General features: G+C 40.0%; 2 protein-coding genes across 12 annotated transcripts in view; one reads left to right on the plus strand and one right to left on the minus strand.

Annotated features, from left to right (window-relative positions):
* The first annotated feature begins 1,363 nt into the window (after positions 1-1,363).
* Positions 1,364-27,385, plus strand: TECR (trans-2,3-enoyl-CoA reductase). Of its 3 annotated transcripts, none has more exons than XM_039555955.1 (14): positions 1,385-1,411; positions 6,915-7,034; positions 10,784-10,834; positions 11,307-11,358; positions 11,665-11,709; positions 13,005-13,108; positions 15,195-15,310; positions 15,420-15,525; positions 19,966-20,038; positions 20,130-20,173; positions 21,536-21,593; positions 22,110-22,198; positions 23,195-23,240; positions 23,342-27,385. In XM_039555955.1, exons 1-14 carry the CDS (start codon positions 1,385-1,387, stop codon positions 23,467-23,469), a joined length of 1,059 nt encoding a protein of 352 aa, XP_039411889.1. In that variant the 3' UTR covers positions 23,470-27,385. The 3 variants fall into 3 exon arrangements, with proteins under 3 accessions (XP_039411891.1, XP_039411889.1, XP_039411890.1); XM_039555956.1 differs by having other exon boundaries at positions 23,115-23,240; positions 23,342-23,429; XM_039555957.1 differs by lacking the exon at positions 6,915-7,034 and having other exon boundaries at positions 1,364-1,411.
* ABCA4 (ATP binding cassette subfamily A member 4) overlaps positions 15,742-27,389 on the minus strand; it is an 86,669-nt gene continuing 75,021 nt past the window's right edge. For 8 of the 9 annotated variants that reach the window (XM_010409143.4, XM_010409145.4, XM_010409141.4 and 5 more), the window contains 2 exons: positions 26,816-27,065; positions 15,742-25,940 (listed from right to left, as the gene is read on the minus strand). In XM_010409143.4, coding sequence (XP_010407445.2) covers positions 25,818-25,940; positions 26,816-27,065 — 373 coding nt within the window. In that variant the 3' untranslated portion in view covers positions 15,742-25,817. Of the gene's footprint in view, positions 25,941-26,782; positions 27,066-27,389 lie in introns of those variants that run through there. The other variant, XM_039555954.1, reaches the window with a different exon arrangement.

Raw genomic sequence — 27,389 nt, forward strand, 5'->3', positions numbered from 1 at the left:
TTCTGTACTGGGGAGTTGAGTGGGGTGGCTTTTTTTCCCCTGTAACTCCAGTTAAACGGAACAGTGAACCACAAATTGTAATTTTGCCGTCAGCTTGGGAATTTGAATTGTGTTTTAACAGATTTTCCTTCCTCAGGCTGCATGTTGTGCTAATAGAGGGAACCAATTTGCATAACTTCTGTCAATCTGAAGCACTGCCTGATTGCTTTCTGGTACAAAAGGTTAGTTTAAATGTTCTTTATATTTGTGATCTGATTAATTTTTTCATGTTGGGAAATGTTTTCATCATTCTATATGGTTACAGAGCATGTGGAAATGAAATACACTGGAAGAAACGCCAGCCTATTTGGAAAAGCATTAATTTTGTTTCCTTTTTCTTTAGCATAAAAATCCAGAATTTCTAACCTGGCCCAAAAGTTAATTCTCCAGTCTTGGGGTTAGCTTGGGAAGCAGTGTCTACCTCCGTATTTGCCCATATTTATGCTACTAATGAATAATGTCCTGTTAGGTCTTTCTGATCAGCCTTCTGGCTTTCCAGTAGAGGCCTTTTGGTGAAATTTATTATTTTATATTTCATTTAAATAGCTTTGATGGTTATAGCTCTGTGAAAGAAGGTTAAACTTTGAGATAGCAGAAGGTTTTCAAACAGTACATAGCATAAATCTTTCTGTCTAATGGAAATTTATGGCAGTGAAAAAGCAATGTTCCTTTGTAGCCTGGTAGATTTTGCTGATATTTAATTACCTTAGCTGTTAAAAAAAAGATGCCACGTAATGAAGACTGCATGAAGGAAAAACAGTGTCAGCTCTGTGCTGCTTTATGCCATGCATGTAATCCTCAGCAGTGGCAGGAACACGCAGGAAAAGAAGGGATCTCAGCAGAGTTCTCTTGTCAGTCCAGTCACCGCTTAGACATCAGGTAAACTATCAAAGAAAGGGGGATGCTGTCTAGCTCATGATCAGTTGTATTTTTGCAAGTTATCTCATTAAGATACTTCAGCTCTTTAAAGAAAAAAAAAAAAAATTCCTGCAGTAATTCTGTAGTGCTCGAAGAAAAATAAATCACCCTTCTGAATGAAATGCCTCTGAATCGTCACTCCCAGCAGCCGGTGCATATTGCTCTTCTCTCGCAGTTTGTGAACACCGGGAGCTGCAGAACTTGGCGTGCGCGAGGTGCCGGCGGTCCCGCACTGCTGCGGCTGCCCGGGGTACCGCCGCCGGCTCGGCAGGCAGCGCTGCCAGCAGCCGCCCACCGGCACGGCCGGGCAGGGGCAGCGGCCCCGGGCGGGGCGGGGGGTCCGGGCGCCGCCTGATTGGCCGCAGCGCGGGGCCCCGCGGAAGGTGCCGCGGGCGGCGGCGGGGGCGGCGCGGCGGGTGCCCGCAGAATGGGCGGCAGAGCCGGCTTCTTCGAGGTGGGTGCGGGCGGCGCCGGGGGCGGGGGGCGGCTAAGGCGAGGCGAGCGCAGGCTGGGTCCCGCAGCGTCCTGCCGCCGGCGGACGGGGCTGCCCGGGATCCCAGCGGGCTCCTCTCTCTTCCTCCTCCATCTGCATTGTAGCACCGGGGAGCCGGAGCCATCCGCTCCCGGGTCTGCCGAGGGAAGTGACCGCCGCCGGAGCCGGGCAGAGGGGCCCGGGGGGGCAGGCTGCTCCCCCGGGGCTTTCTTGGGGCGAGGGGGCAAAAGAGGCTGCCGCCCGCCCCATCCTCTCCTTTCCCGGGCACGTTCCCCTCGCCGTTCCTGATCCCCGCGTCCCCGGTGTTCCTCGGACGTGTTCCCGGAGAGCGGGGCGGGGGGAATCCCCGGGCTTCCCGGCGAGCTCTCGGCGGTCCGCGGAGGCGCCGGATCAATGGCTCTGGGCTTCTCGCGGATCCTGCCTAGGGCAGCACCGCGGGCAGCCTGCGCTGGGTCTGGCAGCGCGTCCCAGCCCTACGGAGAGAGCGAGAGCGAGGAATGTTCTCGGTACCTTCTGTCCCCAACTTCTCGGAAGACCCCGCCGGCAGCCGTCCCGCACAGCCTTCCGGCCCGGTGCAGGCGTGGCCGCGGGCGGCAGCGCCCCTGGGCCGGCTCGGCTGGGCTCGGCTCGGCTCGGCGGCAGGGAGCCGGCGGGAGAGTTGGTGCCCTGGCCAAGAGGACGGCTCCCGGCGCGGCGCCCACCCCCCGCCGGGTAGGGGCGAGGGGCCTGTGCTAGCACGGAGCGCTCGATCTTGCGTGGGGAACGAAAAACGGCCGGGCGGAGTTTAGTACAATCAGTTCTTTGTGCTTACAGAAAGCGCAGAGTAACGTGCACCTGGGGAGCGTCAAGGGTAACATCTCATCCACTTACATAAACAGTCACACCGACTCTTTGCTAGAATTAGTTAGGCTGGCTAATACAAAAAATCTTAAGAGCGACTTGTATTACAAAACAGGTCTTTACAAGCTAAATGACAGCAATACTGAATGTGTTTCTGCCGGCTTATACTTGAGTTTCTCAATCACGACGTACCTAAAAAATATGCACAGGAGGGGGGACGTTCCTCCCCCCGTGCAAATTACAAAGCAGTTGTTGTTATAACACAAATAGAATCTAAAGCCGTCTGAAAAACGTCTACTCCTTTAGTAACTTACCAAGACCTAAAAGTTCAGGTTTTACTTTTCAAAGCTATAAAAATGATCTGGACATCACAATTCAGCAAAATAAACTGCTTATAGCTCTTTTGGGTCAGAGGTAGGCACCTGCACCATGCTTTTTGCTCAGCAGTGTTGACTTCCCAGGGTTTTTTTAGGAAAAACAACAAAGCTTTTCACTGCCTCATGGATTTCTACCGGTGAGGTAGAACTCAAATTTTTGTGAGATCCAAATGCAGGAGCAAGCACATGTGTAATACCCTCCTGATTGCCTTCAGTTACTTCGGGTTTGCTCTTCTGCCGCAGACTTACTTGAACTCCCGAATAGCACTAGTTACTGGAAGACCTCAAAAGCACGGACATCATTATCGTTACCTGATTTTGCAGGTGGGGAAACACATAAAAGTTGAATGACCTGCTCAGTCTCACTACGCAGAACAACAGCAGGAGATCCAGGTCTTTTGAGCCCTAAATCAAGATCCTGTGTTTAAGCAACACTAATCCAAACTCAGTATGATTCACGAATTTACATGTCAGCCTTGTATGTCTTAGTCCATTTCTTTGTATAGCAGATAATGGGTGGAAGCAGATTTGCCCAGCTCATCCAGTGTGTGAGCTGTCTCAGGGGTAGGATGTGGACAAAGACTACCTAAGTAGCACTGAGCAGTGCTGTTGCCTATTGCTTTCTGCACTGTTCTCCTTGATTTGCTTTCTGTTATAAATTCATTGACTTTGAATTCTGAATTGCATTTCCCCACCACACATTTAAAGCAGAGCTATGTCTAGAAAGAAGGTGAGTGTCTCACTTCTCAACTTCAGCGTTCCCTGTTTGAGGAACTGTATGAATTTGTACTTTCTCCTGTACATTTATAAACCATTTACCCTTTACTGTTCTTCTGTGGTGCTTCCTGATAAGAATCACAAAGCACTTCATAATCACCAAACTGTCATGTTTACTTCAGGTATTGGTATGTCTCTACTTTCACCTCTTTTTTTTTTTAATCACTTATCACTAATCACTAGCTCAGAAGAAGCTTCTCAAGGACAATTATAAATAAATATGCGTATACTTGAAAATACTGCACCTGATAATTTGAGGAGATTTAACTCCAAAGACTGAGAGATGTATGATAGAGACTGATATCTTTGGGAGTGCTCATTTCTCTTAAGTTGCACAGAGAACAACTCTTCTGACCTGTTTGAGATATGTTTCAGAGCTTGTGATACTGTTTATCCTAACAGTGCTTGTTTTCCTCCTTTTCATACAAGGAATATGACATGCTCAGATGAAAATGTCTCCAGTAGAGCTCTGAAGTTAGGCTAATGAATTGTACTATTTCTTTTTACCTGACAGGTTTAGGTCTTCAAAAGCATTTAATAGAAAGAAAATAGTATGGTGTTCTGACTTCCTAGTTTAGAGATCCTTGAACAAATATATTCATACTTCAAAAAATTAGTGTCACAAGAGCCACAGTTGTGCTTTTGCTTCCTTAACTGGTTTGGATGGTAAGTGCCTTTTGTGAGCAGTGATACCCAAAAATATTTTGGAATCTTCACTCCCTGATGATAGATTGAACGGACATGTGCAGTACAGTTTAAAAGCAATAATGTACTGGCCTCCCTTGTTGGCATTTAAAGTTCCCTCCCTCTTCTGTCTCTGATGAAAACCCTCTGAGTGTAAGGGGGGTAGTGACTGCTGGCTGGCTGGCATGGCTGAGATGTCACAGCTCCTGTTACAAAGGCTTCTCCCTCTCAGAGTTATGCTGTCTAAAGCCTCGTCAAGTAAGAGCACTGAGAGCAAGTGCTAAAAGCAGGACTGCAGAACATTTCAAGATGCTGTATCCTCCAAGAATTGCCAGAACGACAAGGCCCCATATGAGATATTTGAACAGTCATTTAAAGGGGCAACTGAAAACTGCCCCGCTGTTTGAAGACATCTGCTCTGTTTTCACAAGTAATGCTAAAGATTATGATCACAGAAAGAGATGAGATGACAGGGCAAAACATTATCCCTTTCTCTTCTCTCAGCACTTTTCCACACACTTACCAATGCTAAAACACTCAGTTGTGCTGTTTACTTAAAACACAGCAATTTGTCTTTTTTCTCTGTGAAGCTTGAGAGGGAAACTTAATTTTGTATAGGAGAAGATTATAGTAAAAGATTATAATTGGCAGAAAGTACCTGGAACTACTCAGAATTTGATGGCTACATTTGAAATTAAAAGTTGTATATTAGAATAAAAATGGGCTTCTTTGAAGTTTATTTTAAAAAAAATTAATACCAGTTTTGTAAGTTCACCTGTCTGTATAAGGTCTCTAAAATTCCCAGGGTTTCCAGTCTTCCTGCTCTATCAAAAGACAGCAGACCCATCCTTGATGCTGCGAGGTAAAAAACAAAGAAAAAAGAAATCTCTCTTCAGTTTCTTCAATTCCAAGTCAAAAGCATACACTGTATATACATTTTGACATCTCTACACCAAATTATGCACGAAGAGTAGTAACAAAACTAGAAATACTGAAGTTTGATAATGCAAGTCACAGTGGTGATACAAAGATATGATTGTGATTTCACAAAGAATTTGTATAACTCTTCTGCCTGAATATTGTCTTGGTAGAAAGCAATCGCCATAAACTAAAGCCCCAAGGCAATGAATATTCTCTTGCACAAAGAAAAGGCTGTGCAGTGGTGTTGAAAAACCTGGATGTCTACTTAGTGTTGAGTCAAAGCTGGCTCAGGTTCTCAGATGGAGGCACTCCAATGTGTTTCATAGTGACAGTGATACTCCGTGAATGATGTGACTTTTCACTATGCCTGGGAAATTGGCAACATGCAGCCCTGTGTTAGCCAGTGTAAGTAAATACGCACTGAGTCAGTATTAACTGGTGGAGGTTCTTTTTCATCTTGTGTATGCTCTTGAAAGATCTCATAAAAGCTGGAAAGTTTTCATAGACTTTCAAGAGCCAGAATTCACTGTGAAAGCCCTAATGGCTCTTCCCTTCTTGAAAATAAACCAGCCTCCCACTCCAAGTGAATTTTTCCTTCCTTACTGTTCTTGTGCTGACTCATTTTATCCCTGTCAATTATATAAATGGATTTGTCTTTCTGAAGGATGAGCATTTGTATCTCTATACCTGTTATTATCCTTAGGCCCAGGTCCACAAAGCAACTTAGGTTTTGCCATGTGTTTGGGTTAGGCACGCAGCTCCAAGATCAGATAAGACAATTTGGTCAGGGTATCCAAGTTTACTTCAACTCTCATCTCTTTGCTGTGTGGTATCCCAAAAGGCATCTGCTGTAGAGAAATACTGAACAGAATTACAATGGAAGGGAGCAGTGATAAAAGGAGCCCAGAGAGACAGATATTCAGGCTTTCTCTTTGGTAGGAGAATGCCCTTTTCACTGAAGTCCACTCCTGTCCCCTCTCCTGCCTGTACTTTTTGGTCTGCCTGTGGGAGAACTGGGGAATGGAAAAAGATATTCTAAAGCAATTTTCCCTCTTCCTGACAGTCTAATTATTACATGTAAAGCATGAAGAACTAGATCATCTCCTTTGCTGACAGTTTAGTTTCATTCAGAAATAATCTAAATGCTGTGCACTGTGCTGACCTTGGGATAAAGATGCTTACTAGATCAATGTCCTCGGGGATTTAGATGAGAGCATGTCTAACTAACAAATCGGAAACAGGTGGAAGAAATAAAAATGCAGTATGAGTGTCAGCACAGGTCAAACACTGGTGCTCACTGGCTTGCATAAGAGCAGAACTTAGGAAGCTGAGGAGTAAATACCTAGTGTATCTCTTGTGAACCTGTAAATGTTAGACATCTAAATTCTACAAAAGTGAAAATTAATTTTAGAAAACCTTTTGCGTATGGACATCACTCTATCTCTTCTCTTTATACACAGTGAAATAATGCAATGAGATTCTAGTCTCATGAAATATGAGCCATTGCTTTAGAGAGGTATGGCTTTTCTTAACTGGAGTACTTACAGAATAAGGTTCAGCAGTCTACAGGTAAGATGTGAAATTTTGCTTCGTGGTTGAACATTTGCCTTGGTTCTGGTTTGGGAATTCCTCTCATAGCATATGGCTAAGCTAGGAGACTCCCTGCCTCAGGACTGTTTGCACAGGTTTAAAAGGCAAATGGATAAAGTAATTGAGGAAAGAAATCCATGAAAAGTTATTAAATACATTCTCTCTGGTGCAGGAGAATCAAAATTACTGTGTCTGTCTCTTCCCTTTCCCTCAGTCACTACATTTTTGCCCTGTTTTCTTACTTTTTCTGAGTCACTTGCTGCTGGCTGTTTCAGAAAGATCCAATTCTAGATGGATCCTTAGATGCACCCTCTGCAACAGTTTGTACCTTTCTGTGGAAGAGAAGCTTCAGACCAAGAGCCAATTGTAAAGCAGCAGTACAAGCAATTTTCAGTGTAAGTACACTTACAGCAGTTTCCCTTTGACTTAACTCTTGACTTCAAGTCTTGATATGTCCTAGTGTGAGATCACACTAAGGCATGCTTACTTCCTTCAGGAACAACACAATCTACCAGAAAAGTCAAAGGAGATAGAGAAAATGAGTAATTCTATAGGAAAAATGTTTAGAAAGATCAGTTAGGACTGTGGTAACCACTGGATTGGTTTTTTAGAGTTAAATTCAAAGAAACTTATTTATGTAAACATTCTAACAGTTCAGGGAGAATTCATTCTGCATTATTCCTTCTCAGACTGGTTGGTTCCTATACTGTGAAATAAACTTTTTTTTTTTTTTAAATGAGTACTTTCAAAAGAAATCAATACAATATATGCTTATGTGCTTATAAAGTCTCACTCAAGTTTACTCAATCTGCTGATTATAAATTGTTTCAAATTAGACTTCTAAGATGCACTGACATGATAAATGTGTCAGTATTTCCATAATAGTTATCACATCATTTTTGAAGATCTGTTGATCCTTTAGCACTTGATACAGCTTTAAACAGCAGGAATTCCACTGACTATATTCTTGTAATCCTATTACAGAGACACTGCATCTTAAGAATTTTTTTAAACATTTTCCTCAGCTGTTTTTCCCTTACGAATACTTTCTCCTCTTTTATTTTACCTTTTTATTTTCTGAATAAACATTTAACAGCTGAATGTACTTTTCTCTGCTTATATTGTATATTGATTATTCTTTGCCCTCAACTTGTTCTAAACATTAATAATCAAGATTTTTTCTTTTACTAATGACACTATCAATCTTTAATCCTTATGCAATAAAACAAATTTGTCTTCTAAGCATCAAAGATATATTTCTGTAGTCACTTATAAAACAGATTTTAACATCTTGCACAAATCTGCCTATTGATTAAGTTCTACTCAAAGTAGTCTCAGAGAAGCCGTACTTTAAAATGTTGTTAAAAATTCACCAAATAAGTGGACTGTAAGTCTTACTGCACTAATGCAGGCCAACAGTTGGTGTCCTATTGTGCTAAATGCTTTGAAAACACAATGAAATCAAAGTTCTCTGAGCCAAACAATTTATGTTTAAAAGAGATGATACCCATCAGTAAGTGTTCCAAGAGCAGATTGCTGGGTTTCTCAAAACTGTTGCCAACCAATACATTAACTGACTTGGTGCTGTGCCTCAAGGCTGGAAACACTGTGTTCAGTGCTACAGTGCTTCATGGGATTGGCCAGGATGTTCAGGAAAGACCATTTCTTGCTTTGGATCAGGCTTTTCTGTTCCTTGTGCAGGGAACATCTACACTGGGGGATGTTCTGATAAATCTAAGAGGCGTGATAGTTGGAGGAGACAGTCACCTTGCTTTCACTCTGTTGCACAATTTGCTATGGACTGTAGTGGAATCTAAAGCAGTGTTCTGGCATCCATCATTCTGGAAAGGGAAACAATGTTTGGTATTTGCTTAGATCTTGATAGTAATTGAAAGTAAATGAAATGTTTGAAGTGAAAAAAAAGAAAAAGAAACATTGAGCAATTTAGGTTGAAGGAGCCTTCTGGAAGTCATGTAGTCCAACTCCTGCTCAAAGCAGATACAGCCAGATCAAATGGCAATGGGTCTTGTCCAGTCCAGTTTTAAATGTCTCCAAGGATGGAGATTTCACATCCTCTCTAAGCAACTTGACCTAGCTCATGGTGAAAAAAATTCCTTGTATCCGGATTTTCCCGTATTGCATCCGGACACATTCCCTCTCGCCATTATCTCTGTGCACCTCCAAGAAGAGTCTGGATCCATCATCTCTAAAGGCTTCCTTTAGGTATTTGCATGGACCAGTATAGGCAAGTATGACAGTTTGGCATTTGAAAGAAACATGCTGGAACAGAACCAAATAACAGTAAATAACATCTTGGATGATTTATTTGTTTGTTTTCCACACTGATTCTAAAGGTTCACAGAAATTTCTGTACAGCCAGTCCCATGAAAACCACAGAGTGAAAGAAGAACTCTGTAATTTTCAGTCTGGCCTTGTGCATAACAAGAATAACCCAACTAAAATACCATAGGCAGCGGAAAGATAGTTAAACCACTCTGTAATTGACCTCGAGAAGATCTCTCTAATACAACCACTGAAGGGCATAGATTAAAACTGCCCCTGGGGCATTCTGATAAAAATTGTATGTATTTGGGTTGGGTATGGAATAGGAAGGACACTGCTAAAAGCATAGGCACTGCTGCAGTCTGTAGGGCAGCTCAGTGCTATTCATTGACAAAAGTGGTTTGAGATACACCAAGGGTTTCAATAGTCCTTGTAGCAACTTGGCATCAGAAGGGACAAAAAATGGTGTACAGCCCCCTCCCTGCCTTGTACTTGTTCTGTGGACTGTAAGTGTCAGAATGGTGTATTTCAAGAATGGTCTTCTGGGAAAGGAATCCACTTCATTTGCTTTCCCATGGAGATTTCACACAAACAGACATTAAAACTTGAAATGTGTGTTATTTTAAATAGGAAAAATCAAGGGAAAACATATCCTGACAATCCATCACATACGTGTTACATCTCACGAAGGAGGAACAGTGTTTCCCTCCCTTGATATCCCCCTTAGAGCTTACAGTGCACAAGTAGAACATGTCATGGCATTAGTAGCCCTTGTGGAGGTCAGATTTGATAGGTGTGGCTGGAGCTGAAGTGCTCCTTTGCTGCGCCAAAGGAAAAAGAACCCTTTGGGACCAGTGAAACAAGGAAATAAGATACTCTAACCAAGTGATCTCTTCAAAACAACCCTCTGAGAAAGATACTGGACTATGACTCCTATTTTTAGTGAGGAATCATATTTAAAGTCTAATGTTAATCTATTCTCTTGGCCAGTTAATATCAAACATAATTAGTGCTAGATGTTTATATAAAAACCCCAACAACTGCAGTGAGGTTTTGGGAGGTGGCTGCAACTGGGCTTTGACATGTCTGGGGATTTCTCTGCTTGGCTGTTGATCAAAATCATAACATTTTGCCAAAGTGCCATTTGATTGCGGAAATAAACTATTCCTTCCTTTTCAGAGCTGTAGCTAAACTACTGCTTGGAATATAAAATGCTAATATGTAGTTAATAAAACAAGTGATCTAAGAGGCAAGAGTAATACTAAATATTCCTATCACAAAGGCTTAAGGGTTTGTGAAGCCCAGATATTTAGCTGCATTTCTTCATTATGTCCACCAATATTTTCCACTCTCCTTACAATTAAAATATTCTGGGAACAATACACATTAATCTTTAAGCTGTATGTACTCAGAATAGTTGCTTACATGCATACGTATTTATATATATACACGCATTTAAATTTTTTCTCAGACTGTCTTTCTAATTTTATGAATCATAAAAGTACTGTTCCTTAGGGATTCCTGTGAAACTTCTCTACCCCTTACTTGTTCCTCTTGCTCTAGCATAAGAAAATACCCACGATCACTTCTTTGATCAAAAACGTAACTACTTCTGCTGCTGAATATATCCAGGAAGACAATTCATTTGGCTTTTTTTTTTCCCAAGCTGAGTGCTTCTGGAACCTGGCTGTGATTAAAGCTGTCTCTTGAGTACATCAGGAAGGTTTTTAACACAGTTTACAGATCAGAGAAAAAGGGTGTCTCACTCTGAGAGTCACAGTGATTATGAATTTGGGAATCAACTAAGGGTTTACAGATTATATAGCCAATAATGATTGATTATCATTTTGTGTCCTCTCAGGTGGAAATCCTTGATTGGGAGACAAAGAAACAGCTATGCTTCCTAGATAAGGTAAAACAAAAATCTGTTTAATAGGTGACTTTTTTAGAAATTACTAACTTTTCTTAAATAGTGTTTATGAAGTGTATTTAATCTCCTGGTAGCCTTTCCTTGGCCATTTGCAACGATTATGCTAACTTCATACTGACTACATTGTACTTCAGCCCTTTTCCAGAAGGAGCTTTTGGCCAAAAAGGACAACTTCAGTTGCTTTACTAAGAGGGTGCCAGTTGTGTGGTACTCAGAAGCCATCAAATCGCCACTGCTGTAGTAGTAACTCTTGATCACTGCTAGAGAATCTGCCTCTGAAACAGGTGTCAAAATTTTTTTTTGGTGTTAGTTCTTTGAATCCTTCATACCAAGGCTAGACATCTAGAAATAGTTACATCGTCTAAGTCACATTTCTATTTGGCTTAATAGACTTACATGTAGTAGTTGTCTTTCAGAATATGCATCTTACATTTACAATATTTTTGTTGCCTAGGTGGAACCAAATGCTACAATTAGAGAGATCAGATTGATGTTCCATAAATTATGTGAGTATAACTTCCGCAGCAGCTTGCATCACATCAGAATATCCAGTACATAAACAGGAAAGAAATACATAATTTGAAACATGATAGACACACACATAATGCTGATAACCTGTGCATGAATGTGATCACAGTGAAATTGCAGTTAATTTATTTCATCCTATCCTGATACATCTTTATATTTTTTTCTGCTGCGTAAATTATCACCTATATTAGTGTTGAAGTTCAGCTTGTTATATTGTGTTCATTACAGTAGTGGATGATCTAAACTGAACATTGTATATCACACAATTCTGTATGGTCTTACAGATCCTCGGTGGTATCCAGCAAGGCAGTCAATAAAACTTGATCCAAGTAAGTACTTGTGAGGTCTGGAGGAACTAAACTCTGAGCAGGGGCCTGGCATGAAAGGTGTACTTAAGGCTATTAGCACTTAAGAATCAGTTTCCAGCTATGTTAATTAGCACTATGAAGGCTGAAGAGAATCCAGAACAAATACAATTCTTTAGAAGTAAACACAGTTCCACCCTGGTGTTTGGTAATTAAGTCAGGAGTTTGCACATTGTTCCAATGCACTTTCTAACTATTGAGCACTGTTGCTTTCCAAACAGGCAGCACAGGATCTAGATACTCACTTCCCTTAGCTGCAGTGAAATGATCTCCATGATGATGCTCAGCTTGGAGTACCAAAAAGGGCTGTGAGTTTGAGCTATCAATTTACATAATCCTCTGCTGTCAGACAGGAGTTACAGTTCTTTTGAGGGAAGCTAATGCAGAACACATTGCCGTGGACGTAGCAATTGCTGACAGCTGGCTGACTTCATTAATACAGTTGTAGGTATTGCTACTAGAAGCCTCTTAACATGGCCTGAGTGCACAAAAGAAAGTCTTAATTGCCAAACTGTGTTCATCTTAGCTAAAATGTAGCACTTTCTTCCTTTGCTTTCATTAAAGATAATTTTATTTAATAAGTCCCTTGAAATTCTGCTGATAAAGATTTACTCACTGTGTAAAATCTATCCATGGAAAACAGATATATGATTATCTTGTTTCCTTCTTTGAAGGTCTCCCTTGTCAGATTCCTCTATGAATTTACATAGTGAGACTTGCCATGAGAAAATGCTGGCCTTCTGGAGATTCCTCCAAATCTAGGCATTAAAAGGTCAGGTTTTGTGAAATCACCTCCTAGCTGGTTGGTTGGGAAAAGAAAGCCAATGAAAATTTCTATAGGAGAGTTTTCCGATCACATCTTATCCTATCTTCTGTTTGATGATGAGCAATGAGAAGTGCAGAAGAGAGAGGAGAGAGACAGGTGCAGCTGACTAGGAGGTCAGTGTACTGTGATAACGGGCATTGACCCATCAACAAATTCTGCTGTTAGCAGCGATGAAGCAAGTCTATTAGACTAGGCAGGCACATAGGACTGAGAATTCTCTTAACTGTTTTGGTGTGAATAGAGGATCCATGCTTATATGTGATTACAGGGATAAATAAAAATTAAGTATAAATATTCTTAGTCTGTTTATTGAGATTCCAATAACCCCACATCACATCAAGGAGTCTCACAGATTGGTTAATGCACCATATAAAGCTAGTATGCTACCAAAGTGGACTTGAATTTCACTAAGATGTAATTCTTTCCTTCTCAGAAGGAAAGTCCCTGAGGGATGAAGAAATCCTGCAGCACCTCCCTGTTGGCACAACTGCTACCTTATACTTTAAAGATTTAGGGCCACAGATAGGATGGACTACGGTGAGCTCTGCTTCAAGTCTGAGCCATTTTAATGGCTAGTTTTCCATAGTTAATCCTTACATCACTTTTTGTTTCTCTCCAATATTTCTGCATGACGTCTGCTCTGATAGTGGATTCAGGCAATGAATCCTCATTGCTTCAGTTCATTTAATCAGGGAAAGGAGTAACAGTTTGAATGCCTATTTAGTTCCCTGAGAGAGCAGCAGTGCCTGCTGCAGAGTAGGTTGGCTCCACATAACTAAGATGCAGGTTGTAAAATGGATGTCTGCTGCAAAATCATTAGGAACTAGGTATGTAAATGCCTTTGGCAATCTGCTTCACAGGACCTGTGTACCTCCTGACAAAATTAGGATTATACTTCTATGAGTTTGTCCTACAAAGAGGCATGGGAGTAACTTCACATGTCAGTACTTGAAGTGACTTCAACAATAAAATGCATAAAAGTAAGATTAGTTGCTGTCTGCATGTGACTGTGTCCCAGGATGCCAGTGACAGGCTAATGACAGCTGATAATTTCTGCAACATTAGCAGCCATCCACAAAGACCTTGCATATTTACTGTCTTAGCTCAAATGCAAATTTTATCACAACTCACTTGGCAGGCAACCCAGCACTGCTGTTTATGCAGTGAGGTGACCAATGACCCTCCCAGCTCTCTAGAAGGTCCTTGCTGCACAGTATTACACTAGTTCCAATGAACAGCACAACATCAAGGGAAAAGTACCTTGTAATTTAAAGGCATATTTACCATTTATTGGCTATGAGACATTAATAAAATCTTGTGTTGATTACAAATAGCAAAGACAACATTAATAGGAGGTAAAATTAAAAAAAAAATGTTCTGCAAGACTGAGTCTTCTCGTCATTACTTTAGATGCAATGCTGATGAATCAAGCAGCTATTACTCAATCCAAAAAGACAGGAATACAGGCAAAAACTTCTAATGGCAGTGTAGACTTTCAGACACACGTGCATTAATTTATACCAAAATATCACAGTGCAGAGTAACACCAGGCTTCTGTCATTTCATAATCTGTCTTTTACCTTCTACTCTCCCTGCCCTCCAAGGTACTTCATTCAAATATAAGACAAGAAATACTTCAGTATTATCAAATCAAAAAGATGAACTTCTCATCTGCAAGCAAACCCAATCTTTGCCAGAGAAAATGCTGATCGTAAAAGAAGTCAATAACCCAACTTTTCTGAATATCAAAACAACTCTAAACACACTAGAGAACTGGGATTGTTTGGGTTTCTTTTTTTGTTTGGTTTGTTTTGTTGTTGGGTTTTTGTATGTTTGGTTGGTTTTTTTGTGATAGACGTACAATCAATTTCCCTTCTTTCTCCGTAAGTGAGGTATGAGCCTGCCTTCCTCACTTAAAGAAGTGTGGAAAATTCAGCTATTAATATTTGTTCAAAGTTAACTTCAATTTAAAGTGATGTTCCTAAGAAATACACACCTTTCTAAAATGAAATCAATTTCGAGAATAGCTTCTTTGGTTTCTTGTATTTTTTTTTTCTTTTTATTTTCCTCTTAGTATTCCAATTAAAGCTCGTCTGAACATAGAATGAAATTATTGTTTCCCAGGACAACTGCTGTGCTAACTGTTCACACAGATGGGGTCACTGTGAATACTTACGAGCTGTGTTTCCAGTTTAAACAAAATTCATTCAGTAGAAGCAGAACTCCTATTTCTCAAGACAAATTCTTCACCAAATTTCCTTTTAAACCAAAATAAAGCAACAGTTTTTGAGTGCAAGAGAAGGGTGAGAGCTGCATAAATGTAACATGCATGCATATTTGTCATGATCTCTGGGCTGCTGTTATTATCTTTTCATACCTATACTGTGTCTGCTGCACTGGCAATGGCTGTTTGAATGCAACTGAGGCAAATCATTGCAAAATATTTATGTGCATGGCTACCAGTTTCATAGCCCAAGCCCAAACCTTCTACTCCCTCCCTGCCTCTCTTAATGCCATCCTGGATGCGTGGAGGTGTTTATCCCACTGCATTACTTATCACAAAGAAACCAAAGCAAAACCATCATCTAATTCAGCTGTCTAATTATTTTCTCTCTTTTTGCAGGTGTTTTTGATAGAATATACAGGCCCATTGTTCATCTATTTTCTGTTTTATTTCCGCATGACTTTTGTCTATGGACTGGATGAGAGGTTTACATCAAGTCCGCACCCAGTAGTTAAGTAAGTTCGTTTGCAGGCCTGAGCAGTATTTCATGTAGTCTTATTCCAAATGTCTTGCCACACTTGATTTTTTAAGCACTCTTAAATGCTTTTGTCTTGCTGTTTCTAGCTTGGCATGTATCTGCCATTCTTTCCACTACATCAAAAGGTTGATTGAAACAGTATTTGTTCATCGGTTCTCCCGTGGGACTATGCCACTGAGGAATATTGTGAAGGTAAATTGTGTCAGAATCTATCCATAGCTGCTCTTACAAATCCAGCCTAGCCAGCCTATGCTCTGCCTCTGCACCACAGACTTTTTTGTGTGGCTTTTGTAGCAGCGCACAGCAAATCTCACCCATAAAGCTGCAGTTCTTTCAGAAGATTTCTTAATGTCACTATTGTATAACCCACATGCTGTCATACTGTTACTATTATAGAAGTGTCATTACTTTTTAGAATTTTAAACCTTCAGCATACCCTTCCTTTTCACTCAGCTAGCTCCTTGGGTGTGAAGGTTTTAGTAACAAGTTAACTTTAAAGGTAGCACAGGCAGGCACAGTGGTCGGAGAGCTGCTTTTTTTTTTTTTTTTTTTAATATTTATGTAACAGTCATTGTATATCTGCTTTGCCCTTAAATTTCTCTTCGTTGTTAAGGAACTGTTAATTTACCTTTGATCTGCTGCAAAGCAGCTTAGTTGTTCTACATTTTCTTCTCCACAGGAGCATTCCCTAATGTCACCAGTGCTGCTGTGGCACAGAGCAGGTGTTGGGATGCAGGCTCTGTTTCTTGGTTGTCTGAGAAGTAGTACAGTGACTGCATGGTTATGCATAGGCTGTAGTTATTTTACAAATGTTTGCAACAGAGTACACACTAGTAGTCAAAGGTACACCATATTCTAAGGAAGACCAGAGATTATCAACTGGAAGAGCATTTGGGAATTTTAACATTTGGGATTTAGACAGTTCCTTGTAATTTGCACCATGGCAGTGATACTTCTAGCAGCTGAAGCTCTACCTTGTGGCTAACTCCTTACAGCTGTCCAGTGGCTCTGGTCCTTTGGTGATAGCTTCATGCTTTCAAAAAGGGAAGGTCTGTAGTGGAGCAGTGGCCCTTCAAAAGAATCCTCCCCAGAAATTTATTGAGCTTTCTGCAGCACAGGTTGTTAAAAGGTTCACAGATCTTGTTCTTGACACAACAGATCTTGCAGATCTCTTGTTCTTGACACAACAGTAGCTAATGCATGCTAAACAGCAGATAAATGAGCAACTTTACCTTGAAAAAACAATCAGTGTGATAATTCTTTTTCTCACTGCCGTCTCTGACAATACTTGCTCCTTTCAGACCATACAAACTCTTGTTGCTAAAATTGACATTTGTACCAGTCATTCTGATCATTCTGACCTCTTTTCCATCTTCTCAGGTTGGTGGTGCTTGCTTTCATCTGTAAAGTTGCTCACAGTTCTTATTCTACCTGCTTAGCAATGCTTGGGTTTGATTTGCTTTTATAATTTCATTGGCCTCGGTGGTGTTACTCCAAAATTGTGCCAGTGTGAAAAATATCACACCCTTTTTAAGTTTTTCCATCACATACAAGTGGTAGACAAAGCTTCTTGCTTTCAGTGTTTGATCACGTACACAGCAGATACAGATAGCTTATTTCCTAAGTGCAGTGGAATGCTACATGTACAAGAGACACTTTAGTTTCAATAAGCAGAAGTCTGAGATGGGAATTGATGAGAGGTGTGATTTTAATCCTTTTTTCCCAAATGAAACTAGGAATAAATTATGCCCTACAATGGAGCAGCTTCACCAAAAGCAGTGCATACTAACATAGTATAATTTTTTCTAAGATGTGATTTTTCTAGGCATGGACAGGTAGAATACCTGCTTTATCTGGACCTAATAACTCCTTTAGGGTGAATAAGATAGGGATAAATACAAAAATTGCATGGTGATAAAGGAACTAATTAAAAGAAAGACAATTATGGTTGTGCCAGAAAAGGATCTGTCAGACCTTTAATAATAGGGAAGTATCAGTAGAATTCCTCAAAGATTAGTCTCATGATTGGTCTTTCATGGTCTTTCTTTACCCATGAACATTTTCGTGAGTAAAAAGAAGGGATATCATCACTTTGTAGAAAAACATCTGGAGGAAAGAAAACATTAGATCTAAATAAATACCGTTTAAACCAGAAGACAATATAAGAAGACAAACAGAAGGGTACATGCTGGTCATGAATAAACATAGGTAGGACATGAAGAACTAGAGATTGTCAATTGCAGTAGAGAAGACAAAAATCCTAACCATAAGTTTGGGAACTTAGGAATAATTTATTTATGAGATCCCTGCAATATCTGAACTTGACCCACAGCATTATAAGAGATTGTTGTAAAGCTTTATTATTCAAGAGTCACAGAAACTCTTTCTTTCTTTCTTTCAAGCGAGTTTATGAAGGCTGTATGTTCCTATCTGAACCTCACTGGAGGCATTTGTATGAGCAATAAGGATTCAAGTGGCAGCTGGACATTTACAGTGTTACTGCTAAGGTCCTTAGCAGTGATAGACCCCACTCATTTTAAATCTCCTTTTCTTATAACTGAGGAATACTCTTGCAGTAAATCATGTTCTTTGGCTGAATAGTACTTGTTCAGTTTAATTACATGTATTGCTGGGGACTGAGCCACAATAATTCATTTATTTAATTTTTCTTTACTGAAATCCATTGCCATATGTTCCATCCTGTGCCAAGCCCTGAAGCTAGGAGAAGGTTTTTCTGAAGATGCCATTCCAAGATTACAAGAAACTATTTCCACCTAAGTTTGTACAGCAGTTATTAAACTGTAAGTGCCAGTTGAAGAAGCTAGTGTTAGGGAGGAAGCAGTAGTTTATGGATAGGACACTACCTATATTGGCCCCCACTGGAATCACTCTTTTGGTTCTGCTGCATTTCCTGGGGGAAAATGAAGTCATCACAGGGAAGTTATTTAATTTTCTGCTCATTTGTCCCACCTGATTTGTAATTACTGGTTAATAATTTGCTCTTTCTCATCAGTTATCTCTTATATAATCTCAGAGCAAGGACATACTATGTGCTTGTATTACAGCATACCCAAAAGGGTGTCCATTTTGTCTGAGGTCTCTGGGCACTGCAGTGGTTCAATTAACCCTGAGAAGAAAGTGGAAATGCAACTGAATGTTTGATACAACTGTTTGTGGTAGATGAGGGGGCACCAGCATTTTCAGAAAAATGCACCATCAGACACTGCAGTCAGCTAGTGCAGGTTGGAGATGCTGAGGTAATCACTTTTGCAGGGTATTATTGCTAGAAATGCAGTTCTGGTATATACAGGGGGAAAAGACTGCAAAATTCAAAGCAAAAAAGTTAGACCAGTCAGGACAGTAAAAAATGCAGCCTTGGATGGGATTTTTGCCTGCATGAGCAGGAAAGGAAGCTGTGAAGGAGAAAGCAGAAACACCTAGAAATGTCTAAGGTATAGGAACCTAATTGGAAGGCCAAGAAAAAGAAAGGACCAGAGAGCATAAGAGGACCTTTACCAGAAAGAGTAAGAGGATCAGAGTTTTACTCAAAATTGAAAGTAGGATGCAAGGAAAGATAAGGCAAAGAAAAGAAGAGGAGAAGTGGGGAAAGGAAAATAAAGAGCTCAGTTGTGGTCTTGCTGAAGTCCAGGTGATAAACAAACATACCCTAAAACATTAAAAACTGAGGCACTAGGTTGGGTAAAAGAAGACTCAACTGATGAGAGGCAAATGTATTAGCTGTCAATGAGGGTTAAAGTCTGTCTGCAAGAGAATGGCACCTAGAGGTCAGAGCACAGAGCAAGAAGAGGAAGGGGCCAAGAAAGGGCCTTCCTCCCACCTACATATATATAAGGAGGGAGACAATAACATGTCACCAAGATACCAAAGCAGCAATGAGTCAGAAAAAAACCACAGGAGGCAGGGCCAAGGAGACCAAATAAGAGATAAAGATTGTTGTTGTAAGTAGTTTTTTCATGGATGAAGTCTGTGAACAAGCACTGAGATTGGTCAGGAGTGAGTCAGTACATCCATTACTGACAGCTGTGTTACCAGAGTTTAGAGAGTGGAAACTGCATCGCAGGAACACAAGGACAGCAGCAAAAGTGACAAACTGAAGAAATCATAGTGAAAGTGCAGAGGAAAGCATCAGGCAGAAAAAGTTAAGGCATAGACAAGAAAGAAAACTGATGGGGTGAAGGAGAAGAGGACAGGAGACTGGGCAGAGCAAAATAATAAGCAGAGAAGAGAGGACAGTGCCCAGATCTGGTCTTACAGTCTCAGGGGTCAGCAAAACAAGTTTCTCTTGAACATACAGTCTGTATGCACTTCAACTTTGCCCAATGGCTTGCCAGACAAGATAAATTTGTTTTCAATCATATGATCATACTTTCTAAAACTGTTTGTAAACTTCAACAGCTCCAAGATATTTTAGAGGGAATCTTAACTCTAGGAGCACTACTTCCTTTCTGTTATTTCCTGTTACCTGCTCCCACCTACCACACTTAGTACTGAATACTTGTTGTATTATCAGCAAGTTGAAGGATTGTCCAATTCATTGTTATCAACAGTCCTTGCAGTCAATATTGGCCTAAAAGATTGTACTAAAACAAAGAAAAATTGCCTGTTTTTCAGAACTGCTTATATTACTGGGGATTTGCAGCTTGGCTTGCATATTACATCAATCATCCTCTTTACACTCCTCCTTGTAAGTAGCAAAACAACCCTCAATGATTTAAGTATTTATGTATGTACTTTCTGTACTAGTACTTATCATATGTAAACTTTTTTTTTAATAGCTTACGGGAAAAAACAGATAAATTTTGCTGTGATCATGTTTCTGGTAGGTTTCTTGCTCTTTCTATAAAATGCTAAAATATCTTGCTTTATTTCTTCTCTCATATGAGTGGAGGAGTGAGTAGGATAAGCAGATACTTAGAACTTGAACATTTGGGACATACTACTAAAGCTGACCGCTTGCATGCAGAACAGGTAAATCTGTCAGTTTTTAACATGATTTTGTACACAAAGGAATATTTTGATTCAGTATCTATTCCAAGACTAGGATATTCATCTGCTGGGATGATCTCTCATAGTCTTTAAAAGTTTGTGACACTGTGTTTAAAAGCCAGTGAGTTTGTTTTGTGAACTGTTTATTGAGTGTTAAGAATCACAACAGATCATAAATCTCAGAGAACTAGCCAACTAAGGAAGTATGTTGCTGATAATTTCCAGTGATAGAGTTTCCTTTTGCTGAGCTTCAGAACCTATTTTCCTTATGAATCAAAATTCTTCAGTCACTGTTCATTCTCACAATTCCTAGGAACATTTCACACAAGCAGAAGCAATGCTACTGTAGCCAATAAAGATGTACCTCCGTACAAAGATTTTTCCTATGTATGTGTAACTTGTTTAGAACATCAGCTGTTCACTTGCTTTGACAAACGAATCATCAGTGACTGCAGGATCCCAAAGCAGCTTCCCAAAGCAGCAGATTATGTGAGGTCATAATCTATTCACATTTTATGGAGAGACTCCACAACTGAAAGCACAGAGCTGGAAATAAAACTCAGGAACTTGAGCCACTAGTCATTTACTTTAATAGTTATGCATTGCAGACACTGGAGGCTGTCCATAATCTTATAAGTGGGTCATTTCAATACTCTCTCTTCATAATTGATTGGGGAAGCATTCTTTAAAACCAGTGAAGGAAGCTGGGTCAATTACATTTCATGATTCATATCAATTATACTCTAAAGAAGAAAACTTACTTCGAGACCAAACTGTATCTTCCTTGGGATTTTAATAACTTTGGAGAAACCAAGACTATGCAAATAATTTTTAGATGTTTTTAAAGGCATAAGAATGATCAAAAGATAAAGCAAGTCTCTCCCAAGTTTACTTCTATCTCCTGTGGTTTATTTAGTTTTCAAGGGAATTATGTAAGTAGTAAATTTGATCTTTTGGACATGGAGTCCACATTTTCTGAAAAATATAAATATATAACAGAGTATAATATGGACTCATATTTGAATGGAGATGTTTCATCCTTCTGTCAGCAGTCTTGGTTAGGGATATTTATGATGTTTATAATAGATGATTTTCCTTCTCTTAAATATTTTAAAAGACCCCAGGAAATAACAAAAGAAAGAAAAACAAGTAGAAGGGAAGAACTTTTTTAACTCTGTCATACTTTTTCTTGCAGCTGTGTGAAGCTGGAAATTTTTCCATTCATGTTGCACTCAGTGACCTCCGGAGAAATGGTAAAAACTGCATTATCATTTTTCAGTTTTACAGCCAGTCAGTACTCCTTCAGTTACTCTGCTTCAGGAAAGACCTGATCCTGGGGCGCATTGATACCCCTCAGCTGACTGCTGTGGGAGCATGGGTTGCTCAGCACTGTAAAGATTGGATTCTAAGGGAAATCAGACAGTACAAGGAATCCGACATCAGACTGTTGAACAGCACTTCTTATCTTACTGTAACCTTTATTGTTTTGGGCCGGGTTGTGTTGGGGGAGCAGTTCCATTGGTTCAAAGTTCCACACTGCCAGTGCCAAAGGAAACAGTGCTGGTACAAGTTATGTTTTGGTGAGCAAGGGAAAGTTCCCTCACAGTTATCCTATTCCTTCTTGTGAGTCCAGAGGACATCCTGTCTTCCCACGTCCTGTTTGTCCCTCTGGCAGTCATGAGACACAGAAGTAGGCAGTTGGGTTGTCTTTACAGGAAACAATATATTTAGGAGTATGAATATTTTGTGATTTGTTTTCTAATCTATAGGATCCAAAACCCGTAAGATCCCATATCCAACAAAGAATCCTTTCACATGGCTGTTTTTCTTTGTATCTTGCCCTAACTATACATATGAGGTATGTATTTTCAAACAAGATGTTCAGATTTTAGTTTTGCTAAATATATTTTTGTTTCTTTTAGAATGTTTAACATGGAAGAAACCTCTGAAACCATTCAGCTCAATACATTTCCCCTCCTTCCCTAAACCCCATGAAATCAGATTGTGGACAGGAATTTGTCTGCTCTTCCTCCCATCCCTTGAGTCAGTACTGATGTGACTAACCTTACGCACACAGCCCTGACCCTGGGCCAGTGTTGCTGTGTGGCTGCTAGATAAGACAGATACACTGTAAAGTGGGCAAATTTTACAACCAGGAACAGAGAGATTGCCACTGGACATGTGTTGCAATGGGGGGATGGAGGTGTCTGGTGGATTTATAACATAAGAGCCTAGCAATATCACTGCAGGCAGGAAGATAGAGGTCAGACAAATAGCAGATATTGTGATAGAGAAAACAAGCTGAAGTCTTCTTCCCCATTTTCCTAAGTTACACAACCACTTGTGTTGGTGGTGACCGCTGTAGAAGCTGGAATAGTTTATCATTTCATATTCCTTAATCAGGAGCTAAACTCCTGAGTTCAAAAGCAGATAAAGTCAGTGCAACTCAGTCTAATGTTCATTCTTTCACAGAAGGACAGTGTCAGGTTTTAAATTCAGTGGAGATTAACAGATGTTAATGAGAACAGCATTGGGCCTTGGACTATAGAAAGTTACTATTCCTAATACTGATGGAGGTCTGACAAATACAAATTAGGCAGAGAAACAGAAAGGACACTGTTTTAATGCTTAAAATTTTGTCATTGTAATAGCTATGGAAGCAAATATGAAGGTTTTGTTTGTGGTAATAAGGCACTGTTCACCTTTTTGGCTAAAGGTTATTAACAGTAGAAATTGATCTGGCTGACCTTGATTTTTTTATTTACCTATACTAGGACAAGGTTATTTTGATCAATAGAGAGATAAATGCAAATGCTGTCACCAGAAATATTTTAAATTTCCTTGGCCAAAACAGGTGGGGACCTGGATCAGTTTCACTATCATGACTCAGTGTGTTCCAGGTGAGTAATGTTTTGATGTACTTCAACCTGAAATGATGTCAGCAACAAGGGCATGTTTTAAATCTGATAATGAAATGTATCTTTTTTTCCCTTCCTTCCAGTGGGGTTGTTCACCTTGCTTTGCTTCATTCAGATGACAATCTGGGCAAAGGATAAACATTGCACCTACCTACGAGAATTCAAGGATTATCCAAGTCACAGAATGCCAATTATTCCCTTTTTGTTGTAAGAAAAGAAGGCTTAATTTGAATATTGCAAAGAACTTCAAGAAGAAAAACCTCAAAAATGTCCTGCCAAATAAATGAATTAATTAAAAGGATTTTGGTGCATGTTGAATCTCCACTGCTAAGGGAAATTGTATGCACTTGAAAGCTACACTTCCTTACATTCAAGAATTCTCAACTCAGAAGCACCTTGAAAAATAAGGCTTCGTTGCACAGCTGCAAAAGAAAGCCCCTGCAGTTCACTGTAACCTGACTTAGATTTTTCTGTGCTAGTCTATTTAGATTGATGGATCAGAAATACTGAGAAGTCTGTGCTGAAAAGCAGCTCCAAATTTAGCGGTGGCATTCTGCAAGACAGAAGTACAGTGGAACGAGGACACACCAGCTAACTACTAGAGCTCAGTTCAGCCAGCATGGCCAGCTGGCCTCAAGACAGTTGCATGATCTGCCTTCTTTGACTTGAAGAGAGTGTGCTGCCTGGAGGCAGGTGCTTTGTAACAGATAACATTACCAAAGAATATGAATGGTTCTTGGAATAAGGAAATAGGCAATATCTCAAAAACCCTAATTTGCCAAAAGAATCTGAAATAAGAAGTATTTATAGTATTTGTGAATGAAATATCCTGTGCTGGGGGTTTTTGTTCATTTTTGGTCTTCTTCATTAGTAAATTGCGTGCTAGTAAATAAGATTCAGAAGCAATCTAACCTATGCCATATCTTTGATATCTGGCCTGTTTTGATATAACATCTCCTTATGATACTAATGGACCTTTTACCTAGCATTTTACATCAGGCTTCTTTGAATAGTTTTTAATACACTTTGTAAATACATGAGGTGACTGCGAGTCCTCCGAATGCTCTTCCTCTTTTTGGAGCCAGGGAGAAAAATCAGCTTCATTTTGGACTTCCTGTGGTTTTTTTGTCACAGGATGTTCTGTGGGACTTAGTTGGGTTTTGTGTAAATTTAGTAAAAAAAGGCTATTGAAATCTATCTGAATGACATTTTAAAGAAGCTATTTTAGAATATGAAGTGAATGCATACAGACTGTTTTGTTTCATAATTAATTTATTTATCTTTAATAGATGTATAGAAAGATTTTTGCAACTATTTGTAAGGGTGAAATATGCAATAAATTCTAGACTATATTTTAAAACCAGTTGAAATAATTATGGCAAAAAGAGAAGGCTACAGCTGGTTGCTGAAGTTTCATAATATTTTGTACAGTACAAAGCAAGAGTGTCCTTATAAAAAAAATCTACATCAATTGAAGAAAAAATCTTTCAGCGCAAAAATACGTGACCCAGATTTTAATTCTGTATAACATATTTTAGAGAAGATTTCTTAGAAATGGTTAGATCTGGTAGATAACTGAAGCAATACATCATTATGAATTTGTTTTCAGTATTGTTTTTCTGCTGGTTAAACTGTGAACCAGAGGAAAGAGCTAAATGTCAAATGATTTCCCACTGAGTGCAGTGTGGAGTACAAGCAGGTTGAAATTTTCCTTCTGAGGAGGTAGAAAGCATATACCCTATTCACACTTTACACCCACCTAATGTCCAGTCACAGGGAAGAGGAAAAATTTGGTCTTGTTTAGTAACACAGATACCTTTCCAGGTCTCTACAAGAAAACCAAACTTTTGACAGATTTGGACATACTCTCTTTCTTTTATCTCCATTTTGACATTTGGCCTCTATTTGAGGCAACTTGAAGATGAGTATGAGATAATTTTAATTAATTTTTTTTTTTTAAGCGAGTTTACTGTCTGGGTCTGAGATCTGAATTAATTCTTTTCATTCTTGCTGAGACAACCATCTGTTTTCACTGGCAGTCTGGTGAGACAGTGAAGCAATTTCCCAGGACTAGCTTCATCAGCCAGCACTGTTCTTACCTTGATAGTCCTGTGCACTCAGCATGACAGGAATCTGCTTCTAAGCTGGGCAATGCTCTCTGCATTGGGACCTGTCTGCTGACTCGTTGACATAAGGGTTAAACAAGAAAAATCTGCCAGCCTGAAAGTACCAAGATAGAGAATCCATCTTTGATTTTATTTATATGTCAACAAGGAGGAATGATACTTCTCTTCTTGTATCTTATAATGGGCTTAATATTAGAGGAAGATTTTATTCTATAGCAAGGACCTGCCTTTGACACTGTCAGCATGTAGTGTTACTGGTAGAGCAGTAGAAGTTGGCTGTTGCTAGGGCTGTTGTTGAGAGCACAGTGCTCAGAAAGGTGCAAAAAATCAGTGTAATACTGAGTGTGGGAACCTTTGCTTTACCCTTGCTCTGCTCTGGTATGGCACATGTTTGCACTGTGCACACACTAAGCCTGGAGATTATAGGAGTAGTCTATGCAACTGCCTGCTGGTGCAGAGCAGGGGACACGTTTGCTTCTCGGCTGGCTCCAGCTGCACGTGGATGCAAAGGAATTTCCTCATCCTCCATCTGCTGTTTAGCAAAGTTCACAAAAACCTGTACAAGGAAAGCAGAAAATGTCACCATGTCTTCAACTGAGATGAGTAAGTGGAATGACTGCTCTGCAGGAAACAGAATGAAAGGGGAATCCACAGGCGTCAACTGAACTGAGACACTGTGTTATCAGCTGGGATCATGAGTTCCTCCTTTATTTTGATAAACTTCCTTGCAACGTCCTTCCTTGCAACTTCCTTCCTTTGGATATACTTGCTTGCAACTAAAATCCTACTTTTTCTAAAGGAGGAGATGGCTTCAGTCAGGTTGTCATGGTTTGCACAGCATGAGTTTGGTTGTGATAGGAAAGAGGAGACAGATTATTTTAGTAGGAAGGTGAAAGGGAGCCAGGAGTGTCTCTGGCAATCCCACCAAAACCAGCTTTGCATATGTGGACCCTTAGTTACTTAGGAAAGCAGGCAGATGGGGCCAATACCCTCTAGCAAGTAGCTGTTTTGAAAACTCCCAGTGGACTTCCCAGGTTTTGTGTGTCTAATTGCTTCTCACAGTATCTTTGACACAACACAGTCCAAACCTCTTATTTAAAATAAAATGCTATTCTCAGCTCAGTCTCATTCCAAATTGCTGACCTTGCTCAGACTGCTGCTCCTGAAGGAATGAGTTGTGTGACTTCTGTCACCTGGGAAATGCTGTCTTACCAGCTTTCACATGGCACCTATTTACACAGGGAATAAATTAGTGATTCATACTGATACACCCTTCTTGATGAGAGGCCTTGGAATCTTCTCTGAGAAAGAGGTGTGAGGTAATTTTCTACTCCAAACAATTTGGTCCTTCAGTTGTGTAGATACATCCCCATTATGTTGCCTGATTCTCACCAGACAGGCTTTCTCCTGGATGGTTTACTTTTTACTCACCTGATCTAATGTTGTTTGAGACACAGAATATTCTTCAATATGCAAATTTTCCTTATTGGAGATTATTAATCGAAAAATCTTAGCCAGAGAGGAAGAGCAAATCTGATACTGCAGCATGTTGTAGTGTTTCTCTCTCTGTAAACTCCCTGGAAAGTTGATGTGTATGAATTGCTCAGCAGGAGTAGTATCTGGAGGCAGCCCAGACTTTGGAGATTTGATTTTCAGGGTGACAATGTAGCCATCTCCAAACCTGGGAAGGACATGTGGATTTAGGAGTTGGATGAAGAGGTGGTTTCGTCATTCAGGAAGGAAATTAGTTTTCTACAGCTATGAAAACAATAACAGTTTATGAGAGATACTGCATAACATCCAGCTTTTTAGGAAGCCCTGTATTTGTCCTGCAGAAGTGGTATGTAGCATAACAGAGTTGAAATGAGATCTGGTCAGATTGTCTAATGTACGACAGAGCTTAACCCAGAAATAGGTCTGGTTAAACATTGAATTGCTTGTATTAAGAATGGTACATGTCACATACACTAAGTTTTCCCATTAAAAACCACCATAAAAATATTCT

This window comes from Corvus cornix, chromosome 8, assembly GCF_000738735.6.
Source record: "Corvus cornix cornix isolate S_Up_H32 chromosome 8, ASM73873v5, whole genome shotgun sequence".
NCBI lineage: Eukaryota > Metazoa > Chordata > Aves > Passeriformes > Corvidae > Corvus > Corvus cornix.